General features: G+C 43.7%; 1 protein-coding gene and 1 long non-coding RNA gene across 6 annotated transcripts in view; one reads left to right on the top strand and one right to left on the bottom strand.

Annotated features, from left to right (window-relative positions):
* The window catches only part of ABCB11 (ATP binding cassette subfamily B member 11), an 83,184-nt gene that overhangs the window by 26,916 nt on the left and 35,697 nt on the right, over positions 1–20,571 (top strand). The window contains exons 1-7 of one of the 5 annotated variants that reach the window (XM_081195083.1): positions 5,060–5,184; positions 8,046–8,140; positions 9,312–9,333; positions 15,433–15,486; positions 17,488–17,530; positions 18,279–18,520; positions 20,186–20,273. In XM_081195083.1, the coding sequence (XP_081051209.1) occupies positions 8,065–8,140; positions 9,312–9,333; positions 15,433–15,486; positions 17,488–17,530; positions 18,279–18,520; positions 20,186–20,273 (525 nt within the window). In that variant the 5' untranslated portion in view covers positions 5,060–5,184; positions 8,046–8,064. Of the gene's footprint in view, positions 1–5,059; positions 5,185–8,045; positions 8,141–9,311; positions 9,334–15,432; positions 15,487–17,487; positions 17,531–18,278; positions 18,521–20,185; positions 20,274–20,571 lie in introns of those variants that run through there. The other 4 variants (XM_081195084.1, XM_081195086.1, XM_081195085.1 and 1 more) reach the window with 4 other exon arrangements.
* LOC308581809 lies at positions 17,081–20,494 on the bottom strand. The gene is made up of 2 exons (XR_014005296.1): positions 20,345–20,494; positions 17,081–17,425 (listed from the first exon to the last, which is right to left on the bottom strand). It is a non-coding gene; the product is annotated as an uncharacterized lncRNA (long non-coding RNA).

The following is a 20,571-nucleotide window of genomic DNA, read 5'->3' as shown; positions in this document are numbered from 1 at the left end:
ACATAAGTCATTTATGTTGTACAGGTGCATTCAGTTTGGCAGTGAGTCACACTCGTGTTTCTTCAGCTACGAAACGCACAGTCCAGAGTCAAGGGTCACAGTATTGGTGTAAATGAGTAATACTTCCTTCAAGTGAATTAAATAATTTAGCCAATTATTTAAAATTACTGTATTTTAATGGTGGTGTTTTATTTTTGTGAGCCACCATGGGAGTTCCATTGCAAACTAGAGGGCGGGAGAAACAAAACAAAACAAACTGGTAATCTGGATTCCACCTCCTATCAGTCTCAGTCAGCATGGCCAATGGACATCATAGGAATCATGTCCAGCAACATCTTGGGGAACACAGTAAGCCCTGCTCTGGTTGGTTATCAGCTCTGGCAAGACAAAAACCTCCTTCTGGCTAGCACCATTGGCATCCTAAACAATGCTTGTTTACATCTCTCAAGGTTAAGTCTCCCCATTTCCAACTTCACTGTAGGATACTTCTGCCATTCTAGGCAAAACATGGCATTCTAGGCCAAAGCGATTTTGCTTCCTGCAGCAATCTCTGAAGAAGCTGACTGAACTGGAAGTGGACTCTTACTTCAGCGCTGCCATTTGCTACCACAGAAGGCTGCTTAGGGTTACTGAGCGGGCCGCATAGCACTCACAGTTCTCTTCTTCAACATAGCGAATGGCGAGGGAGCTCACGAGGAAACGGCAGGAGACTGCTGCTACTAACCTCAACCCTCACCCGCCACGTCACTTTGCTGAATGGTGAGACCAGTGGTTCCACAGCTACCAGCTGGTGGCCACCAAGATGAGCACCAGCAGGACTGTTGCTGCCATTTTGAAACTCTTGTAACAGCCACAAAAAAAGACATAAGGGGGATGAGTGGCACCTTTAGCCCACTAAATGGCTCCATGCTCCCCAGGTAAAAAAAAATATCAGCCATCTGTTGAACTTTTGACCCACCATAGGAGCCAACTCCTAGGGGCCAAAGTCCCTTTGACCCCCCCAAAAAACATATTTGAGGGGGCAAGCCCCCCCCCACATGATAGGCATTGACCTTCCAATGGTGTGCACCGTGTCTTGTGGTCGATTATGTGAGGTGGGGCTTGCCTGGGACCCCCCCCAAAAAACTGTTTTGTTCAAGTTGGCACCCCTGTGACCCACCATTAGTATAAAGGTAAAGTAAAGGTACCCCTGCCCGTACGGACCAGTCGTGTCCGACTCTAGGGTTGTGCGCTCATCTCACTTAAGGGGCCGGGAGCCAGCGCTGTCCGCAGACACTTCCGGGTCACGTGGCCAGCGTGACGAAGCTGCTCTGGCGAGCCAGGACCAGTGCAGCACACGGAAACGCCATTTACCTTCCCGCTATAAAGTGGTCCCTAGTTATCTACTTGCACTTAAGAGTGCTTTCGAACTGCTAGGTGGGCAGGAGCTGGGACCGAAAGATGGGAGCTCACCCCGCCATGGGGATTCGAACCGCCGGCCATACGATCGGCAAGTCCTAGGCACTGAGGTTTTACCCACAGTGCCACCCGCGTCCCTTACCATTAGTATAGAACCCTGTTAATAAGCCAGTGAGGTCTCCAATCTGAGCTAGAGGATGAATCGAATATGCAAGTTTCAACAAACATAGAACCAAACTATACTGTCCATCAGGGAACAATAATAGTACAGTCTGTCAGGAATGATAATCACATTACCCTTTTATGCTAGGAATTTTGGTTGATTCATATTCTACAATCTTTTAAATGTGTTTGTGGGAGAGTGAGGTTATTATTTTGTTTTTCTTTTAACTATTTATTTTGTGCTTTTTATCCTTTTTTATCTTGTGAGATCTTCGGATTAAGGGCAAAATATAAATTAGGTAAATAAATAAATTTTGTGCCCTGCGGGAAAGGCAGAAAGAGGGTTCCCCACCCCCACCCAATTCACTTAATCTTCCCCTTCTTGGAAAAACCTCACCTACTAAATTTCTAGCTGCCTTTTGGCTTTTAAAGGCATAGGAGTTCTTGCCACGGGAGCTAGGAAGAAAAGACAATTCTTTGGGTCAGTCATTATTACACAGGGAAGCTATTTCCCTTTGGTGAACATGAGGTAAATGTGTGATCAATTGTGATTCTATTTTAACTTGCAGAGTAGGGGAGAAATACTGATCAAATGAACTAATCTTCACCTGATGCAGTACGTGAGGAGACTGGCAGCCAGTGTACACCCTGAGAGCGATTGTTCTCTCATTTTAATACCACTCCCTTTCGAACAAATACTTTCCAACATGGTGTTCATTCCCCCCCCCCCCCATATTCACCACAAGAATATAGGGTGCCGCCTTATACTGAGTCAGACCAGTATAAGCTCCATATTGTTTTCACTGACTGGCAGCAGTTCTCCAAGGTTCCAGATGAGACATTCCCTAGAGATGCCAAGGTTTGAACCTGGGACTTTTAAAGTAGATGCTCTACCAGTGAGCTACAGCACTTCCCACCAAGACACCACTGCTGTATCAGAGTATAACCTTTGCCAACTCCACGATATCATTAGTACAGATGTACCTCGGAAGTCAAATGGAACCCGTTCTGGCAGTCCATTCAACTTCCAAAATGTTTGGAAACCAAAGCACAACTTCTGATTGGCTGCAGGAAGCTCCTGCAGCCAATCAGAAGCCGCGGAAGGCCCATCTGACATCCAGGTTCCAAAGAGCGTTCTCAAACTGGAACACTCACTTCCGGGCATTCGGGAACCAAAACATCCAAGTACCAAGGCGTTTGGGATCCAAGGTACAACTGTATTAATATTTTAAAGTTTGCAGTGGTACAAAATAAAGTGAAAAAGGTGGGCGGAAGAAAGAGAAGGAATGCAATACAATATATGGTAATGTAGCTATGATTCTTCTCTGCACACACAAATATTTGTTGATGAGAACTGTCATTTCTGAAGTGAGCAGGCTGATGTCAGCCCATTGCTACACGAGGTCATTTCCTAAGAATTAATTGGTTGTTGGAAGGCTGTGCTTCGTGCGTGTGTCATGTTTCCTTTTTCAAATGTCATAAAACTGTGGGAAACAGTGCAGCCGCGACTTTTGCTCTAGATCTCACAGCCTTGCAACATTTCTGAGTTGTGTAATGTGATGGGATATGGTACAGTGGTACCTCGGGTTAAGTACTTAATTCGTTCTGGAGGTCCGTTCTTAACCTGAAACTGTTCTTAACCTGAAGCACCACTTTAGCTAATGGGACCTCCTGCTGCTGCTGCTGCACCGCCGAAGCACGATTTCTGTTCTCATCCTGAGGCAAAGTTCTTAACCCGAGGAAATATTTCTGGGTTAGCAGAGTTTGTAACCTGAAGCGTCTGTAACCTGAAGCGTATGTAACCCGAGGTACCACTGTAGTTACAAAGTAAGTGCAGCTGCCGCTAGAGCCACTAGTTGGCGGTAGTGATAATTGGGTGATATAAGATGCCTGGTTTGTAATAGAAATGCCTGCCCTGGGTAGGTGCGGTTCCCTCGACAGTTTGGTGACAGGAACTAGTTGGAACCTTAATTTTACTTAGTTTTGCTTGCTTGCTTTTCTAAAAAATGAGGTGCTGATATTCATCTGTTGATGGAAGCACCATGTGCGCCAGCAGAAAATGGCTGCCATGGGTAGCCAAAAGGGAAAGAAAAGTGATGGTACTCTGTACCAATGAGTACCACCACACACATAGCACTGCCTTTATTGTGAAGCAAGTCCAAGCTCATTTGTAAAAAGGACCCCTAACAGTTAAGTCCAGTCGCGAACGACTCTGGGGTTGTTCACTCATCTCGCTTTACAGGCCAAGGGAGCCGGGATTTGTCCGCAGACAGTTTTTCCAGGTCATGTGGCCAGCATGACTAAGCCACTTCTGGAGAAACCGGAGCAGTGTATGGAAACACCATTTATCTTCCCGCCAGAGTGGTACCTATTTATCTACTTGCACTTTTTGGCATGCTTTCGAACTGCTAGGTTGGCAGGAGCTGGGTCCGAGCAACAGGAGCTCACCCTGTCAAATACCAATGTTGGAGTTTCCCTGAGTCCTGTTGCTCCCTGGCATTAGGGCAGACCTACTGCAAGTTTGCCTCACAAGGTGAGTACCCTCCCAAAACACCCATGGGATACCATAGACTACGTATGTCCCCAAAGAGGGGCAACTTTAGGACCCATTAGAATAAATTCTAAGACTTGCTCATCTAGTGTATAACTGAAGTGTGAAAGGTGGATCCCAACATGATCAGCTACACACCTGACTCTTTGATTCTGAATGCCAGTAATTAAAATTGCAGAGAAGCTGTGAATTTAATTAAAAAGATTAGAAAGATGACAGGTGAATTAAGATGCTTAAACTGCGGTTGCACCAGCTGTTATCGGGGTCCAGTTGCATCACACACCAATGTTCAGCGACCACATGAAGGGTCACCTGTGTATTGGCAACACACGGATGATAAACATATAGCTCAGAGCTTTTGTTGTTGGCTTCTAATTGGTAATGTCTCCATTGGGGCTCCATGAGCTCCAGAAGGGGTTTCTGCTATTTACGCCAAAGAAGACCTTTTACTGCTTCCGTCAAACATTGCTGTGGGTGGTGAACCCATAAATGACTTCTCTAGAAAGCTTTCAAAAATGCTTCTAGCCTAGGTTGAATCAAAGGGGAACTTTGTGAAGCTTTTCTGACTAGTTAGCTGCTTAGCCTCCAGCTGAGAAAAATAAAGAATGAATGTTGTGCAAATTTTGGAAAAGGAGCAAAGATTTTTAGCTTCAGATTTAGAGATGGACTTTCAAAGTGATTTTTGTACCCATTCCACATACATAAGACTTCATTGTTGACCTTTAATCAAGAATTATTATAATGTTGCCTTTCTGAGACTGCATAAGACATTTGTTTTTGTTTTCTGTGTAGTTTTTCAAAGATTTCTATTTTCTCATTTTGCTGTTCAGCTGTATGATAATTTTACTCAAGTTAAAATTCTACACTGAATGTCAATGAACTCTGAGGACCACTCGGTTACTGACCTTTGTGTAAATAGTCTCTGACTACTTAGAGGCTTAACTCTTGATAAATGGGTTACTACATTGAAAGCTGATGGGTGTTGAAAATGGATGTACAAACTGTTGACTAATTTCACTCCATAGGATCCTTGGAGCTTGTTTCTCTGTTTCTTCCTCTTTTTACTTCAACTGGTGAGGAAAAATATATGTATTATTACAATGTTAGCTTTGGATAAAACAATAAGAACATGCACCTCAGCAACTTAAATAAATTACAAAATATACTGTGACTAGATTGTAATGGTCTTAACAGTAATTAAGGAAATAAAGGAACATTCTGTGAAAAGTGTTAAACTAAGCTGCTTTTTTCTGAAACTCTTGTTTTACTAGGTTATAGAATAAGTAATAATTTGAAATAACTATTTCAAATACTCCTGGGCACAAGATGAATTTGCTATATTAACTGAAGAAGTTTTCAGAGTATTTTATGGCCAAGCAGATATAGGAGATCCATGACTGCATGTCTTGATATTTTAAGTTTTATTTAAAAGCAGAGATGTGTGTTGGGAAGGAGGAATCTAAATTGGATTGGAACAGCAGAACTGGAATATGTTGATATCTCTTCCTTCTTGCAACAGTTTTCTGATATAATATGCTGCAGCTACTCTTTTTCCTACTGGGAACAAATATTTATTCTTGTAAGCATGAGTGTTCTTTAAAAGCCTACTTAAAGTCATTGTCTTAAACTGTTATTTTATTACAATGGTGATGATGTTGCTGCTGTTGTTCGCTAACACAACTCAAAATTCCTATAGAAGAGCAAATACCATTTGTTAATGGGGGGGTGGTTGGGGACGGGGACAAGTCAGGTCTCTGTTTTTATGCTGATTATGAATCCTGGGGTGGCTGCTGTACCCTTAATTGAATTTTCCCTTCTGTGCAATACTTAAGTATGTTTTTGCCTATCACTTCAGGACTGAAGTTGGCTAAGTGACTTCTGCTGCGATTCTTCCTTCTACTTACCCACTTACTTCTCCCATGTAAGAGTGCATAGAATTTAAACCTTAAAGGCACAGGAAATGTCTTAGGTCAGGGTAGCTACAGGCAGATCTGCAAGCTGGTGAAACTGCTGTTACATACAGTGGTACCTCAGGTTACATACGCTTCAGCTTACATATGCTTCAGGTTACAGACTCTCCTAACCCATAAATAGTGCTTCAGGTTAAGAACTTTGCTTCAGGATGAGAACAGAAATCGTGCACCGGCGGTGCGGTGGCAGCAGGAGGCCCCATTAGCTAAAGTGGTGCTTCAGGTTAAGAACAGTTTCAGGTTAAATACGGACCTCCAGAACGAATTAAATACTTAACCTGAGGTACAACTGTATCTTTAGACATCAGGCCTTTGGTTTTTAATTATCTATGGCCTTTTTTGTATGAGTGGGATGTTTTAATCTAGTTTTTTATAAAAAAAATAGAATGGTCTTTTAGGTTTTTTTAATGGTAACTTGTGTGTGTGTGTGTGTGTGTGTGTGTGTGTGTGTGTGTTTAAAATTTTAAAAATACTGTAAGTTGCTTTGCGTTGCCATGGCAAAAAACCCCTAATAAATTTAATAAAGAACAATGATAATAACTGTTGCACTAAGCCGCCGGCAAAAGGCCTTGATGAGGGAAGAACTGAGCAGAGGGAGTAAATATTACGTTTATGTTTTACTTTCCTGCCCTGCAATCTCAGTTAAAGAGGGTTCCTAAAGTGGAAGCTAATAATGAACTGAAGAGGAATTTGACTATCAAGAACACCCAATAGATACTGGGCAAAGGAGATACAATTTTCTACAATGGCAGTTATTCGGGCAGGGCTGGTCCAAGGCAATTTTGCTACCTGAGGCAGAGCAGCAAAATAATCCCCCTTGACCTCCATGGAGTTATCTCTTCACAATTACATAAATGCCGCTACCAGGTGGTAAAAAAATAAATAAAAATGCAGTAATAATTAATTAAATGGGTAAAAATTTGCTGCTTTTCATGACACCCAATATCTGTTGCCCGAGGCAGCTGCCTCCCTCTGTCACATGATAGGGTTGGCCTTATATTCAGACTATTCTGCATGAGGGGTGGAATAGTCTGAGGCTTAGGTAAGGGTGCAAAGGAAGGCCTTCACTTTATTTTTCAGCAACAGCTACCCCAGGGCCCCATCAAAATATTTAGACCACTGCCACCTTTTAGTTATCTGGGGGGGGGGGAATAGAGCTGTCTAACACTGTACAGTGGTAACTCGGGATGCGAACGGGATCCGTTCCACAGCCCCGTTCGCATCCCGAAGTGAACGTAACCCGTGTCCGCATGTCTGCGCGTGCGCGGGTCACGTTTCAGCACTTCTGGGCATGCACATGACATAATTTTGACGGTCTGAGCATGCGCGCGTGGCAAAACGCAGAAGTAACGTGCTCTGTTACTTCCGGGTCACCGTGGAGCACAACCCGAAAATGCTTAACCTGAAGCGTATTCATCCCGAGGTATGACTGTAAACTACCAGACTGATCCTGATAGCCTTATGATGCTTTCCCCTAGCTGTTAGTTCCTTGTAACTCAAAACAAGACAGCAAGCTCTAGAATCATCTAATGCACCTGCGATTTAATGTACTTGGAGTTAAAAACTGGCTGGCTAGGGTTTAAATCAGTTCTTTCAACTGTACTGTATTTTGTTTTTGCTGCGGTTTTCTTTTCTTTTTTTAAAAATACTAATTGTAACTCATATTGGAAGTTGTCAAGGTGAAGCTCAGAGTTATTTTAAGTAAGTAGGTAAGTAAATAAGTAAGTAAGTAAAGTGAAGCTGAACCATGGACCTACTCAGATTTATTTTAAGTAGGTGGGTAAGTAAGTAAGTAAGTAAGTAAGTAAGTAAAGTGAAGCTGAACCATGGACCTACTGACTTATAAGAATTTCATTTCATTTTACTCAGTAAAATCATACAAGTACAAAAGAGAGCTTTAGAAAATTGTCATTTGGTTTGCAAAGTTGGGGTACATTATTATCATTATCATCATCATTATTTAGCAGCATAAAGAGGAAGATCATGCCTGAGCCAGTTACTTTGCACAGTATTAAGAAAATCGGAGAAGACAACTATGGCTTTGAGCCGGAAGAATCACGTATGATGTTTTCCATTTTATATACCTCTTGACTTTAGGCACATGTCAGTAAATCTCTTCAAGACCCATTTGCTCTTATCATCCCAAGCTCATGGGTTTTTTTGGGGGGGTGGGGAGAAAGTATTTGCTTGCCCACTCACTATTGCTAACTCCTCCTCTTCCTCTGGTTGGAAAAGTTAACAAATTATCTGGCAAGATGTGGAAGGAGGATATGCAGCTCAAGAGAATCATCCTCTTCCCCAAGTTCCAGTGTCCAATAGACCAGTTTGCAGGGGTTGCAGTTGGTCCCAAGACTGAAATTCTCTTTTTGAGCATCTCAAGATCTTGGATGCAGAGTGTTACCTTTCTTAGCTGGAGAAGGAGGAAGCGGTAGCAGCAGAGGTGATGAGCAGGCAAGAGGGCGAGGTGAGAGAGCAGGGCTGAAACATTGGTGTTCACTTTACAAGAATGCCCTTCTGCTTGATCTTTTACCTTGAAAACCAAACCAGTTGAAACGTGGAGGTACAATTATAATGAAAGGAACTGTGGATTCTTGGAGAATAGGCCTGGGCATGTGGAATGGGATTAGGTCTCAGAGTTTTGAAACAGAGCAACCAGCTGCCCCAAATCTTGATGTGGTATTTTCTGCATTAGATTGATTCCCCCTCACCGTAATATCATGCTTATTATTTTATGTTGTTTCAGAGTTACTTTTTAACTTATTCCAAAGTGGAATAGGAGCCTGGATAAATATACATAAATAATAAAACACAGCGGCCATTTTAATATAGCAGGAATTTTCCCAGTGTTTTGTAATAATAGAAGCATCTTAAAAAACAAAAAAAAGAGCCTTGTTCTGACCTTGACATACAAGCACTCCTGTGCCTGAACATAGTCAGTCTTTGGTTAGCAATGGCAATTCTGTGGGATCTTCTGCATGCAAAACATTGGCACCACTAAGTTATGTCTCTTTCCATTTCCTGAACCTGTTTTGGGAACTGGTTTGTAGAATCAGATCTCCAACATGAATCATTCCAATTTGGTCCATTTGGGATTTTTGTATGAACTCTTTGAATTCTCTTTAATCAAACACTGCCTGTACATAATTAAAATGGCCTTGTGTGTGTGTCTAGGAGTATGGATTAATTTTCAAAGAATGCTAACTATAGGATGTATTTGTTTTCCCCACCAGATAACGGCATCTGCAAACCAGAGTAAGTAATGCAGATATTTTCAAAGTATTTGGTTACACAAGTAGGACATGCAACAAAATGTTGCAGTGTAGCGAGTCCTTCTGCTCCGGATTTTAGTCAGCCATGCCTCATTCCATTTCCCCTCCCCTGATTTGACACCCTCCCCTTCCTTCACTGTCAAGGAGCATTCTGTGACCACTGAGCATGCTCAGACCTCATTTGTCTGTTTTGCTGGTTTTGCCCCCTTCATTGAACTCCCCCCCCCAATATTTTTTGCACCTCTTTGGTACTTCGTGGGGGGGGGGGCGGGCGTCTCTCTCTCTCTCTTGAGCCTGCTGATACTTCCCCCGTTGCGAGTGGATGGTGCAGTTTTGGCTATATAAAGATCCACACTATTCATTTATTTGATGCCTAGAAAGCAGTTTTCATAATTCATTGGTGTGTTTGCAACATAGGAAATGCAGCCACTTCAATTTTCTAATCTCTAATATTATGCAACTGGTATGAGTTAAGCAAAAATTCAGAATACAATGTGTAATAACAGAATACCAGAAGAAGGAAAATGCTACTATTTCAATCAATTCCTCTTACAATGCAGGTTGGATCTATTCACAGGTTTCATGGCATGATGTGACGATTAACAATTCCATGTGCAAATATTTTCCACTCTGGCTGCTTTCCTTAGATATGACATTGACTGACAGCCAATCAATCACTTTTGTGTGGGTTCATGGCTGTGGTCCACAACAGAATATTCTAGAACAGAATACAATATTCTTGCTGAAAACCCTCTTACAAAAAATAAAACAAAAAACCCCAGAATTAAATACGAAGAGATTTGTACTAGGCTATAATTTGGTGAAAGCAAAACTAATATGTCTTAAAATAGAAACTTGCCTGCTGTATCACTATACAGTTGATGGAGAGAATATAGCCTTAAGCAAATTTCTGAGGAGCTGGGCTCCAGATATGCGGAAATAGAGAAAACACCAGGCCCTTAAGTATGTTTTCACAGCTCAGAACCGCACTGAAACTGGTTGTCACAAAGTTTGGTGCCAGGTACACACATGAATTGGATTTAAGTTTCAAATTAAGCCTTCTGGTGAGGCGAAACTCAGAGTAGCGTGGAGATGCATTTTTACCAGAAGTATAATGTAACCTAACCATTTTAGCAATATGATCAATGCCCTTCAAAACTGAAAATTCATGTTAGTACACGTGAACTTTGTATATGAAAGGTTAATTTATGCTGAATTGGATGGTACTTCTCCCTGATATGGCCCATGCAGATAGGGATGAAGAAGCAATCACATGCCTTCTCTGCCCACCAATCTGGTCACTTACACTAAACTATGGTTTGTGCAGATGAGGGCAAAGATGAGCATTCCAATGAGAAACCAGTAAAGATAGGACAGCTATCATTCAGGAAAGTGTTGGCCCCATTAACTGATTTGTATAATGAGGGACACTAATACACTTCTGAGGAACTCCACAAGGTGGTGGTGTTTTATTTGGGGGGGGTGTGTTTTGCCTGTGCCTCTGTAATGCAGTGGTTTTCAACAAATGGGCCCTGGCAGCCTGAGGTACCTTGAATGATGGTCAGGGGTGCTGTGGGCAACACTGGCCTCTGTCCCTCTTTCCTTCCCTTCCTCCTCTGATGCCCTCTCGCATCTCTGCCTCCCAAAGGCTTGTACGACTGTTGCAGCAACCCTGGCTACAAGCTCTGCAGGCAAATGGTGCCACTGGGGCTGACCAAGGGGTGCTGGTTGCCAGGAGCTGAGGTGGCCTTCAAGTAAGCAGGCAAGTGGGCAAGGGAGCCCAGCCAACCAGTCCACCAGCCTTTGCTGTTGGGAATGGACAGACAAGTCCCAGGTGCCTGTGTGGCAGTGTGATGAGGCATCTCTCTTTGGGGCAGGGGGGCAGCTCAGAGACTAGGGGCGGCCATGACTGCCCAGAGGATTCCGAAGCAGAAGGGAGAGGAAAAGAGGCTGAGGGAACACTCCACAAGGGAGGGTGTTCAAAAAAGGGTGAGAGGCCGCCAGCTCTGTGGGCCAGGGGTGACATAACTGGGCTCCTGAGACCCACAGAGATGCTGTAGAAAGAATGTACAGTGGTGCCTCGCAAGACGAAAAGAATCTGTTCTGTGATTCTCTTCGTCTAGCGGTTTTTTCGTCTTGTGAAGCAAGCCCATTGACGGATTAGCGGATTAGCGCTATTAGCGGCTTTTAGAGGCTTTTAGCGGCTTATCTGCTGATCGGATCAGCTGATAAGCGGCTTAGCGGCTTAGAAAAAGGGGGGAGGAATAATAATAATAATAATAATAATAATAATAATAATAATAATAATAATTTATTTATACCCCGCCCATCTGGCTGGGCCTCCCCAGCCACTCTGGGCGGCTTCCATAAAAACCAAAAATACAGTAAAATATCACACGTTAAAAACTTCCCTGAACAGGGCTGCCTTAAGATGTCTTCTGAATGTCAGGTAGTTGTTTATCGCTTTGACATCTGCTGGAAGGGCGTTCCACAGGGCGGGCGCCACTACCGAGAAGGCCCTCTGCCTGGTTCCCTGTAGCTTTGCTTCTCGCAATGAGGGAACCGCCAGAAGGCCCTCGGCGCTGGACCTCAGCGTCCGGGCAGAATGATGGGGGTGGAGACGCTCCTTCAGGTATACTGGACCGAGGCCGTTTAGGGCTTTAAAGGTCAGCACCAACACTTTGAATTGTGCTCGGAAACGTACTGGGAGCCAATGTAGGTCTTTCAAGACCGGTGTTATATGGTCTCGGCGGCCGCCCCCAGTCACCAGTCTAGCTGCCGCATTCTGGATTAGTTGTAGTTTCCGAGTCACCTTCAAAGGTAGCCCCACGTAGAGTGCATTGCAGTAGTCCAAGCGGGAGATAACCAGAGCATGCACCACTCTGGCGAGACAGTCCGCAGGCAGATAGGGTCTCAGCCTACGTACCAGATGGAGCTGGTAAACAGCTGCCCTGGACACAGATTTGACCTGTGCCTCCATGGACAGCTGTGAGTCCAAAATGACTCCCAGGCTGCGCACCTGGTCCTTCAGGGGCACAGTTACCCCATTCAGGACCAGGGAATCCTCCATACCTGCCCGCCTCCTGTCCCCCCAAAACAGTACTTCTGTCTTGTCAGGATTCAACCTCAATCTGTTAGCCGCCATCCATCCTCCAACCGCCTCCAGACACTCACGCAGGACCTTCACCGCCTTCACTGGTTCTGATTTAAAAGAGAGGTAGAGCTGGGTATCATCAGCATACTGATGAACACCCAGCCCAAACCTCCTGATGATCTCTCCCAGCGGCTGCATGTAAATGTTGAAAAGCATGGGGGAGAGGACAGAACCCTGAGGCACCCCACAAGTGAGAGCCCAGGGGTCTGAACACTCATCCCCCCCCACCACTTTCTGAACACGGCCCAGGAGGAAGGAGCGGAACCACTGTATGACAGTGCCCCCAGCTCCCAGCCCCTCAAGACAGTCCAGAAGGATGCTATGGACAATGGTATCAAACGCCGCTGAGAGATCCAGCAGAACTAGGAAACAGCTCTCACCTTTGTCCCTAGCCCGCCGGAGATCATCAACCAGTGCGACCAAGGCAGTTTCAGTCCCATGATGAGGCCTGAATCCCGACTGGAAGGGATCCAAATGGTCCGCTTCTTCCAGGCGTGCCTGGAGTTGTTCGGCAACCGCTCGCTCAATCACCTTGCCCAGGAATGGAAGATTTGAGACTGGGCGATAATTGGCCATCGTGGCCGCATCTAAAGATGGTTTTTTAAGAAGCGGTTTAATAACCGCCTCTTTCAGCGGGTCTGGGAAGGCTCCCTCACAGAGAGAAGCATTCACCACCCCACGAAGCCCATCGCCCAGTCCTTCCCGGCTAGCTTTTATAAGCCAGGATGGGCAAGGATCCAGGAGACAGGTGGTTGGTTTCACTCGTCCAAGCAGCCTGTCCACATTCTCGGAGGTAACAGATTGGAATTGATCCCACTCAACTTGACTAGACAGAACTCTAGCACTCTCCCGCCCCGGCCCTGCTCCCACGGTGGAGTCTACTTCTTCCCGAATCTGAGCGATTTTATCTGCAAAAAACTTTGCAAAATCATTGCAGGAGAACATGTGGCCCGTACCGGGCCCTGATGTTGCAGGTGGTTCCGCTAAATTGTGAACCACCTGAAAAAGTCTCCTGCTGCTGTTTTCTGCAGATGTAATAGAGGCGGTGAAGAAATTCTTCTTCGCCGTCGCTATCGCCACTTGGGAGGCTCGACGTTGAGCTCTAACCTGTGTCCGGTCAGATTCGGAATGAGTTATCCGCCACCGGCGCTCTAGCCATCTCAACGATTGTTTCATTGCCCTCAGATCCGTGGAAAACCACGGGGCTGTCCGGGCTCCATGCAATCGGAGAGGGCGCTTCGGAGCCAAACAGTCAATAGCCCTGGTTAACTCCACATTCCAGCGGGCCACCAGGGAATCGGCTGAAAGGCCATCAACATGGGATAAAGCATCCCCTACCACTCTCTGGAAACCATTTGGATCCATTAAGTGGCGGGGGCGGACCATCCGAATTGGTCCCACCTCCCTGCAGAGGGGATGGGTCGCAGAGAAGTCCAGCAGGAACCAGCAGGAACTCGCAAGACATTGTCGTCTTGCGAAGCAAGCCCATAGGAAATTCATTTTGCGAAGCACCTCCAAAACGTCTTGCGAGGCATTCGTCTTGCGGGGCACCACTGTAGTTAGTCAAGGGAACTGTGGACTCAAAAAGGTTGAAAACCTCTGCTGTAATGATTTTGGGTATAAAGGCAGCAGGAGGGAAAGGTGTTAACCATAAAGCACCTTCTTTGGTCCCGTCCCCCCCACTCAACACCCAAAGCTGTTTTTTCCTAGGGAAAGCATAGATATCTGTAGGCATTATTCATGTGTAATTCGTGATGGCAGCTAAGACTGTGAGGACTTGCTTGAGGCCACTCAGGGTGTACAAGAGGAAGCTAGGCCTCTAAGGAGTAAATCAAACTCTCTCTCCCTTCTGAACAATACTGATTTTTCAAGTATCCACCCAGGCTGGGAAACAGGATGGTTAATGCTCTTTATACTATAGTGGACCAATTATGGGATTAGCAGGGTCTGGGAAGGGTGCCATCCCCGTTATATTCTTCTCTCATTGTTATAGTCCTATGCGAATTTTTTCCTGTGGGAGTGCAGCTAGATGAAGCAATGAGGTGGAATATTAAGACACAGGATAAGACACAGCTTATGATCCTATAACCAGAACTGCCTCAAACATTCTCACATCATGTACCTTTGAAGATCCTCTGAACCTCAGCATTAAGCCAGACAGTCCCAACCTTAAAATTAATGGTGCATTAAAGAATTCTTATTCCTTTCCTTTAAGAGTTCCGCTAACACTGCTTTCCTTGTAGAAATGGAAGAGAAATTTGATTTTGTTTGCCTTTTAATGAGATACATTCCAATTCACTCTTCCCCAACAAATACATGAACTGAAATGCAGCTATACTTGAAATTTGACCTTTCTTGAATTTTTCAATGTACAAAAATGCATGAATTAGGGGGAAATGTCATAAAAATGAATGAATATTAGAAAAAAATAGCATGCAAAAATGCATTATATATGGGGAAAATGCTTGGGAATATAAATACATATTTATTATGTCAAAACTGCATACAAAAATGTGTTTATTGGGAGAAATTTGCACTAAAATGCAGGTGCATTTTCATGAGAATTATTTTTTACAGTCATAAATTGGTGCAGAAATGTGAAGAGAACAGCAATGGGGATGGGTTGTCCTGGGGACTAATGGTATCAGAAGGGCACAAAAATCAGACCTGTTGAAGGAATAGAGCTTTTTAGAACCTTTGTTGTAATCTACTTTTTAAGGGGGCGGATTTCAAGTCTGTTAAAAATAAAGTCCAGTTCCTTGTATTTCAAATGCCTCTTTTCAAAATGACAGCCCTGTTGCAACTGAAGCCATAACAATGTCCCAAGATGATAACATACATTTTGATGGATAAAATAAATTTGAATGGAAGTGCATGGGAATAGGCCCCTTAAGAGTACTCACATGGATATTGCCTTGCCTTTCACAGGTATTTCCATAATAAAAAGGAAACTTCTTCAAAGAACAATACAAAAGGGAACAAGTAAGTTAAGCTGGTTACTCTTCTATCAGGATAATTGCCGGGCCCATTCATTCATTCTGCTAAACTTTGCAGGAGTGACAGAGGGTGGTAAAGGAGGCAAAATCTCTGTGACAAGGTGTGCTGACAACCATCCTTCAGACAGTTTTCAAATGGAATTAGACAAATAATTCACGGAGGCTAGGGCTATTAACTGGCTGCTAGCCATAATGGTTGTAAATTGTGGCCAGGATCATGATGGGGAGGAACTGTGTGTGAGAAAGGGTTATTGCCCCCTTGTGTCCTGTTGGTGGGCTCACCAAATGTATCTAGAATCATAGAATCATAGAATCATAGAGTTGGAAGAGACCACAAGGGCCATCGAGTCCAACCCCCTGCCAAGCAGGAAACACCATCAGAGCACTCCTGACATATGGTTGTCAAGCCTCTGCTTAAAGACCTCCAAAGAAGGAGACTGCACCACACTCCTTGGCAGCAAATTCCACTGTCGAACAGCTCTTACTGTCAGGAAATTCTTCCTAATGTTTAGGTGGAATCTTCTTTCTTGTAGTTTGGATCCATTGCTCCGTGTCCGCTTCTCTGGAGCAGCAGAAAACAACCTTTCTCCCTCCTCTATATGACATCCTTTTATATATTTGAACATGGCTATCATATCACCCCTTAAATCTGTTGGAAACTGGGTGCTGGACTAGGTCTGGCCTTTGCTCTGATCTTGTGGGGCTCTTATGTAATAAGGAAATGCAACACGTCAGTCCCGAAATGTAATAACCCAGCATGAACCCATTTCTAGAAACTCCTTACTTCTTTACAAAGACCCCATCGTGCACTCACATACCTCACTTTCTACCTCACAAGACCCACTTCATGCCACTGTGTAAGACAGGTAATCATTTACCATGATGTGTGTGTGTGTGTGTGTGTGTGTGTGTGTGTGTGTGTGTGTGTGTAACCAACAACTTCATACTTTAATCATCTGTATCATCCAGATGGATGGTGGCAATAAGATTCTTTTCCACTTCCCTTCTACCAAGTGCTATTTTTCTAGAAAAAAAGAAGTGCTGGAACTCACTATGAACACCTCCCTTGTTCTCTTATAATGGCAATGGTGCCCACCTGAGAGGGGCCGGAACTGAATTCTGGTGGGGGGCGGGCTCGGAGCCCCGCTTCTATGTAATATTTCTGCTCAAGTGCAGAAGATTCACTTCGTCATTGGGCAGGGCAATACAGATTGGTGCATAATGTGTGGTAAATTCTGTCATAATATATTGGGTGTGTGTGTGTGTTTGTTTGTGTTTTCAATGCAAGTATTGATGCCGTGCAAGTATATGGGTGGTTCAATGACAGCAATAACAAATCACAGCTTGTAACTCTTCAGGCAGCACAAATTTATCCCTCAGCCTCTCCCATCTCTGCCTCATTGTTCCAAGAACCGCCAGCCTCTCCCATCTCTGCCTCATTGTTCCAAGAACCGCCTTGCCTTCTGTACTATGCTCACTCTTCTTCTTTTGGGGCCTAAAATAGGTTTCAGTTGTGGCTGGATCTAGAATAATAAGAGTCCCCTTTAATTTGTCAAGGAAAGCACAGTCTTCCACAGAAGTCAGAAAAGGGCGTTACAGAAACTTTTATATGCTATTTTTGCAAATGTTTTGTTATAACACCAGTCAATATCGATTACACGAGGGGGGCTTTTGAGATATGCTCCTGTAGTCCAGCATCTGTAAAACACCACTTAGGGAACATGCCGTGAAACTGGACTTCTCAAGAGCACAGTGTGTGAGTGAAAATACTGGAGAATTCTTGACTGTCTTGGATTGATTCAATGGTGGGGGGAAGAGGCTGCTACTGGTAGGATGGAGCTGCCTTTACACATAGACTTCTTTGGCACTGTGAAGAGGTTCTTCCACTAGGCAATCCAACAAAAGGGATTTGATTCCTAGCATATCTGGGGGAAAGAATACAACTTTCATAATACAACACATTTTGCTTTCTTTCTTTTTTAAACAGGACATCAGAGAAGAATGAAATTCGAGTTGGCTTCTTTGAGTTGGTAATAAAATTGTTGCTTTTCACCACTTCATATATCTGCTGTGGTTCTATAGATCAGGGTGGTCAGATTCCCAGCTTATAGGGTCGTCATAATCGCAACTACCCATACAGCTTCTGGGTCTTGTGGCCAGCATGACTAAGCCGCTTCTGGTGAACCAGAGCAGCGCACGGAAATGCCGTTTACCTTCCCACCGGAGCAGTATCTATTTATCTACTTGCACTTGACGTGCTTTCAAACTGCTAGGTGGGCAGGAGCTGGGGCCGAGCAACGGCAGCTCACCTCGTCACGGGGATTCGAACTGCTGACCTTCTGATCGGCAAGTCCTAGGCTCTGTGGTTTAACCCACAGCACCACCTGGGTGAAATCCAGTGCTATACTACCACTCATGGAGTGGCTTTTGACTCAGACGAGCATCTATTAATGCAAAAGAAGGGAGGTGATTTGCACTGATATCTCTCTTCCATACACAACCCTTGTGCCTTCTTCCGCACTTATCTAGAGGGTCCTACAAGGGTTCTGCAACAGATTTTCAGTTCTCAAGGGACTGAAGCAGGAAGGTGGGATCAGAAAACAACTACCATTTATTTTAGTGGCCGCCTCTGTTGGATCAAAGCCATTCTGCCAGTGAAGCAGCAGCCTTGGGTTTCAGCCAGTGTTAGTAAGAAAAACAATTGGAACATTAATATACAAAGGAGGAATGCATAATTTTTTTTGTGAATGCTCTTTGTCTGTTTCCCCCCACTTAAAGTTTAGATTTGCTTCTTCATCTGAGAAACTGATGATGGTTTTCGGTGGCATCTGCGCTGCTCTTCATGGAGCTGCCCAGCCAGCCATGTTGATTGTTTTTGGGGTAATGACAGACACATTTATTCAATATGATATTGAGAAGCAAGAGCTTAGTGACCCGAATAAAGGATGTGTGAATAACACTATAGTGTGGATCAACAGTTCCTATCACCAAAACGACAATAATACACCAGTGAGTTGTGGGTAAGTGAACAAGACATTTTGCATTGTGTCCGGTGCTAATACTACTCAGAGTAGCCCCACTGAAGTTAAAGAACATGACTAACTTGGGTTCATTAGTTTCATCAGGTTGACTATGGGTAGAGGCTGGACATAACCTTATAGTAATATCTCAATATTTCAATATTTATAGACCTTACAAATGAGCAAAGCATTTTATCTCCTCTGTTATTAAATGACATTGTCTGAAATCTTCTGCATTCTTGCACAGAAGATAAACCAATGATACTCCAGGTCAGTTTACCAGCCTGCCTTCATATACAGTGGTACCTTGGGTTACATACGCTTCAGGTTACAGACTCCGCTAACCCAGAAATAGTACTTCAGGTTAAGAACTTTGCTTCAGGATGGGAACAGAAATCATGCTCTGGCGGCGCAGCAGCAGCGGGAGGCCCCATTAGCTAAAGTGGTGCTTCAGGTTAAGAACAGTTTCAGGTTAAGTATGGACCTCCGGAACAAATTAAGTTCTTAACCCAAGGTACCACTGTACATGTGATTACACCACTGGGCATTGGCTCTGTAGTTTTGCAAACTCCATGTCTTAAATAATATTCCCATACCATGTCCTATCTCAGTTGAACTAATGTCATCTCCTCTCCAGAGCTGGAGGTGTTGCTACTTTGTTCATTGCCTGGCTGATAATTGCTCATTTTAATTGATACTTGCCCTACCATTGAGTCTAGCCAGCTTTGCCAACTGCTGGCTCTTACTAGAACGCGTAAAAATAGAAATTCATCAGTCATTTTTCTAAGATTTGCTTTGTACTGCCCTTGTTCTGTAGAAGTAAAAAAAGAAAAGAAATATATATCTTTACCTTTGCATTTAGAACTATTGTGCACAATTTCAACAGGAAATCACACAAAGATAAATGTCCTTTGGCTTCAAAAGTTGCAGCTGCAACCCACAAGTCAATAATGGTTGAGTACTTGGATTTCAGGGCCAAAGATAATTGATGTAAACTTAAGGTTGATTCACTTGTTCCACCTAAGCACCGTTTTTTGGCAGTGGTTCAAATTCAGCACTCTTACGCATGTTTACACAGAAGTAAGTCCCACTATATGGAATGGGACTTGCTTCCAGGTACATGTGCATAGATTGCATCATTAGCCTTTCACAAGGAAATAGTTTGAAACTGGATCAGTTTATGCAAATGTTGAACAATAACTAATATTCCTTCTTTGTTTTGCCCTTGTTGAATTACACATCAACCAGTTAGCATTAAATGCTTTTAATGTTTGAGGTTTTACTGAGGTTTTATAATTTGTTGGAAGCCACCCAGAGTGGCTGAGGGAATCCATTCAGATGGGTGGCATATAAATGATATATTATTGTTATTATTAATATTAATGGAGAATATGGTGGACCTATTTTGTCAGATTGTCTGCTACTTACAGTATATATTATTTTGGAAAGTCAGTTTTTTTGTTTTCACTACAATCCCTTACTCTGCCCTCTCTGAATTCATACCCAAATATTAACTGAGGGAAAAGAACAATGGAAATAAGTTCATCTAGCTGCTAATGAAGTTACATTATTTCTGATATTAAATTTGCCTGCAGGCACATCGATTCAAGATGGACTGATTTACCAAGGTCATATATCTTCTTTAATTCTTTCTTTATCTATCAGGTTGCTGGACATTGAAATGGAAATGAGTTATTTTGCAAGTTACTATGGGGGAATAGGCTGTGCAGTGCTTGTGCTGGCATACTTCCAGGTCAGTATTATTATTTACTTCCCCATATTATTTTCCACAATAGGAAATGGTTTAATGTTGGTGACACTCACCTGAAAAACAACAAAAAGGCAGCTAAACTCCTTTCTCCACAGTTGGGACACAGTCACAGGGCATTTCCAATTTGGGGTGCAACCACCCAGAAGGCCCTGCCCTGTGTTCCCATTTATCCCTCCCAACTTCCTGTGGACATTTGTTGACTGGAATCCTTCAACGATGGGCATTGTGAGGCAATTTTTATGCTGCTGTCTCATGGTGATGATCCAGATCCAGTTATATA

Source organism: Podarcis bocagei, assembly GCF_964188305.1.
Source record: "Podarcis bocagei genome assembly, chromosome: 1".
In the NCBI taxonomy this organism is placed as follows: Eukaryota; Metazoa; Chordata; class Lepidosauria; order Squamata; family Lacertidae; genus Podarcis; species Podarcis bocagei.
Note: the sequence above shows the minus strand (reverse complement) of the source record. Positions and strands in the feature narration are given on the sequence as shown.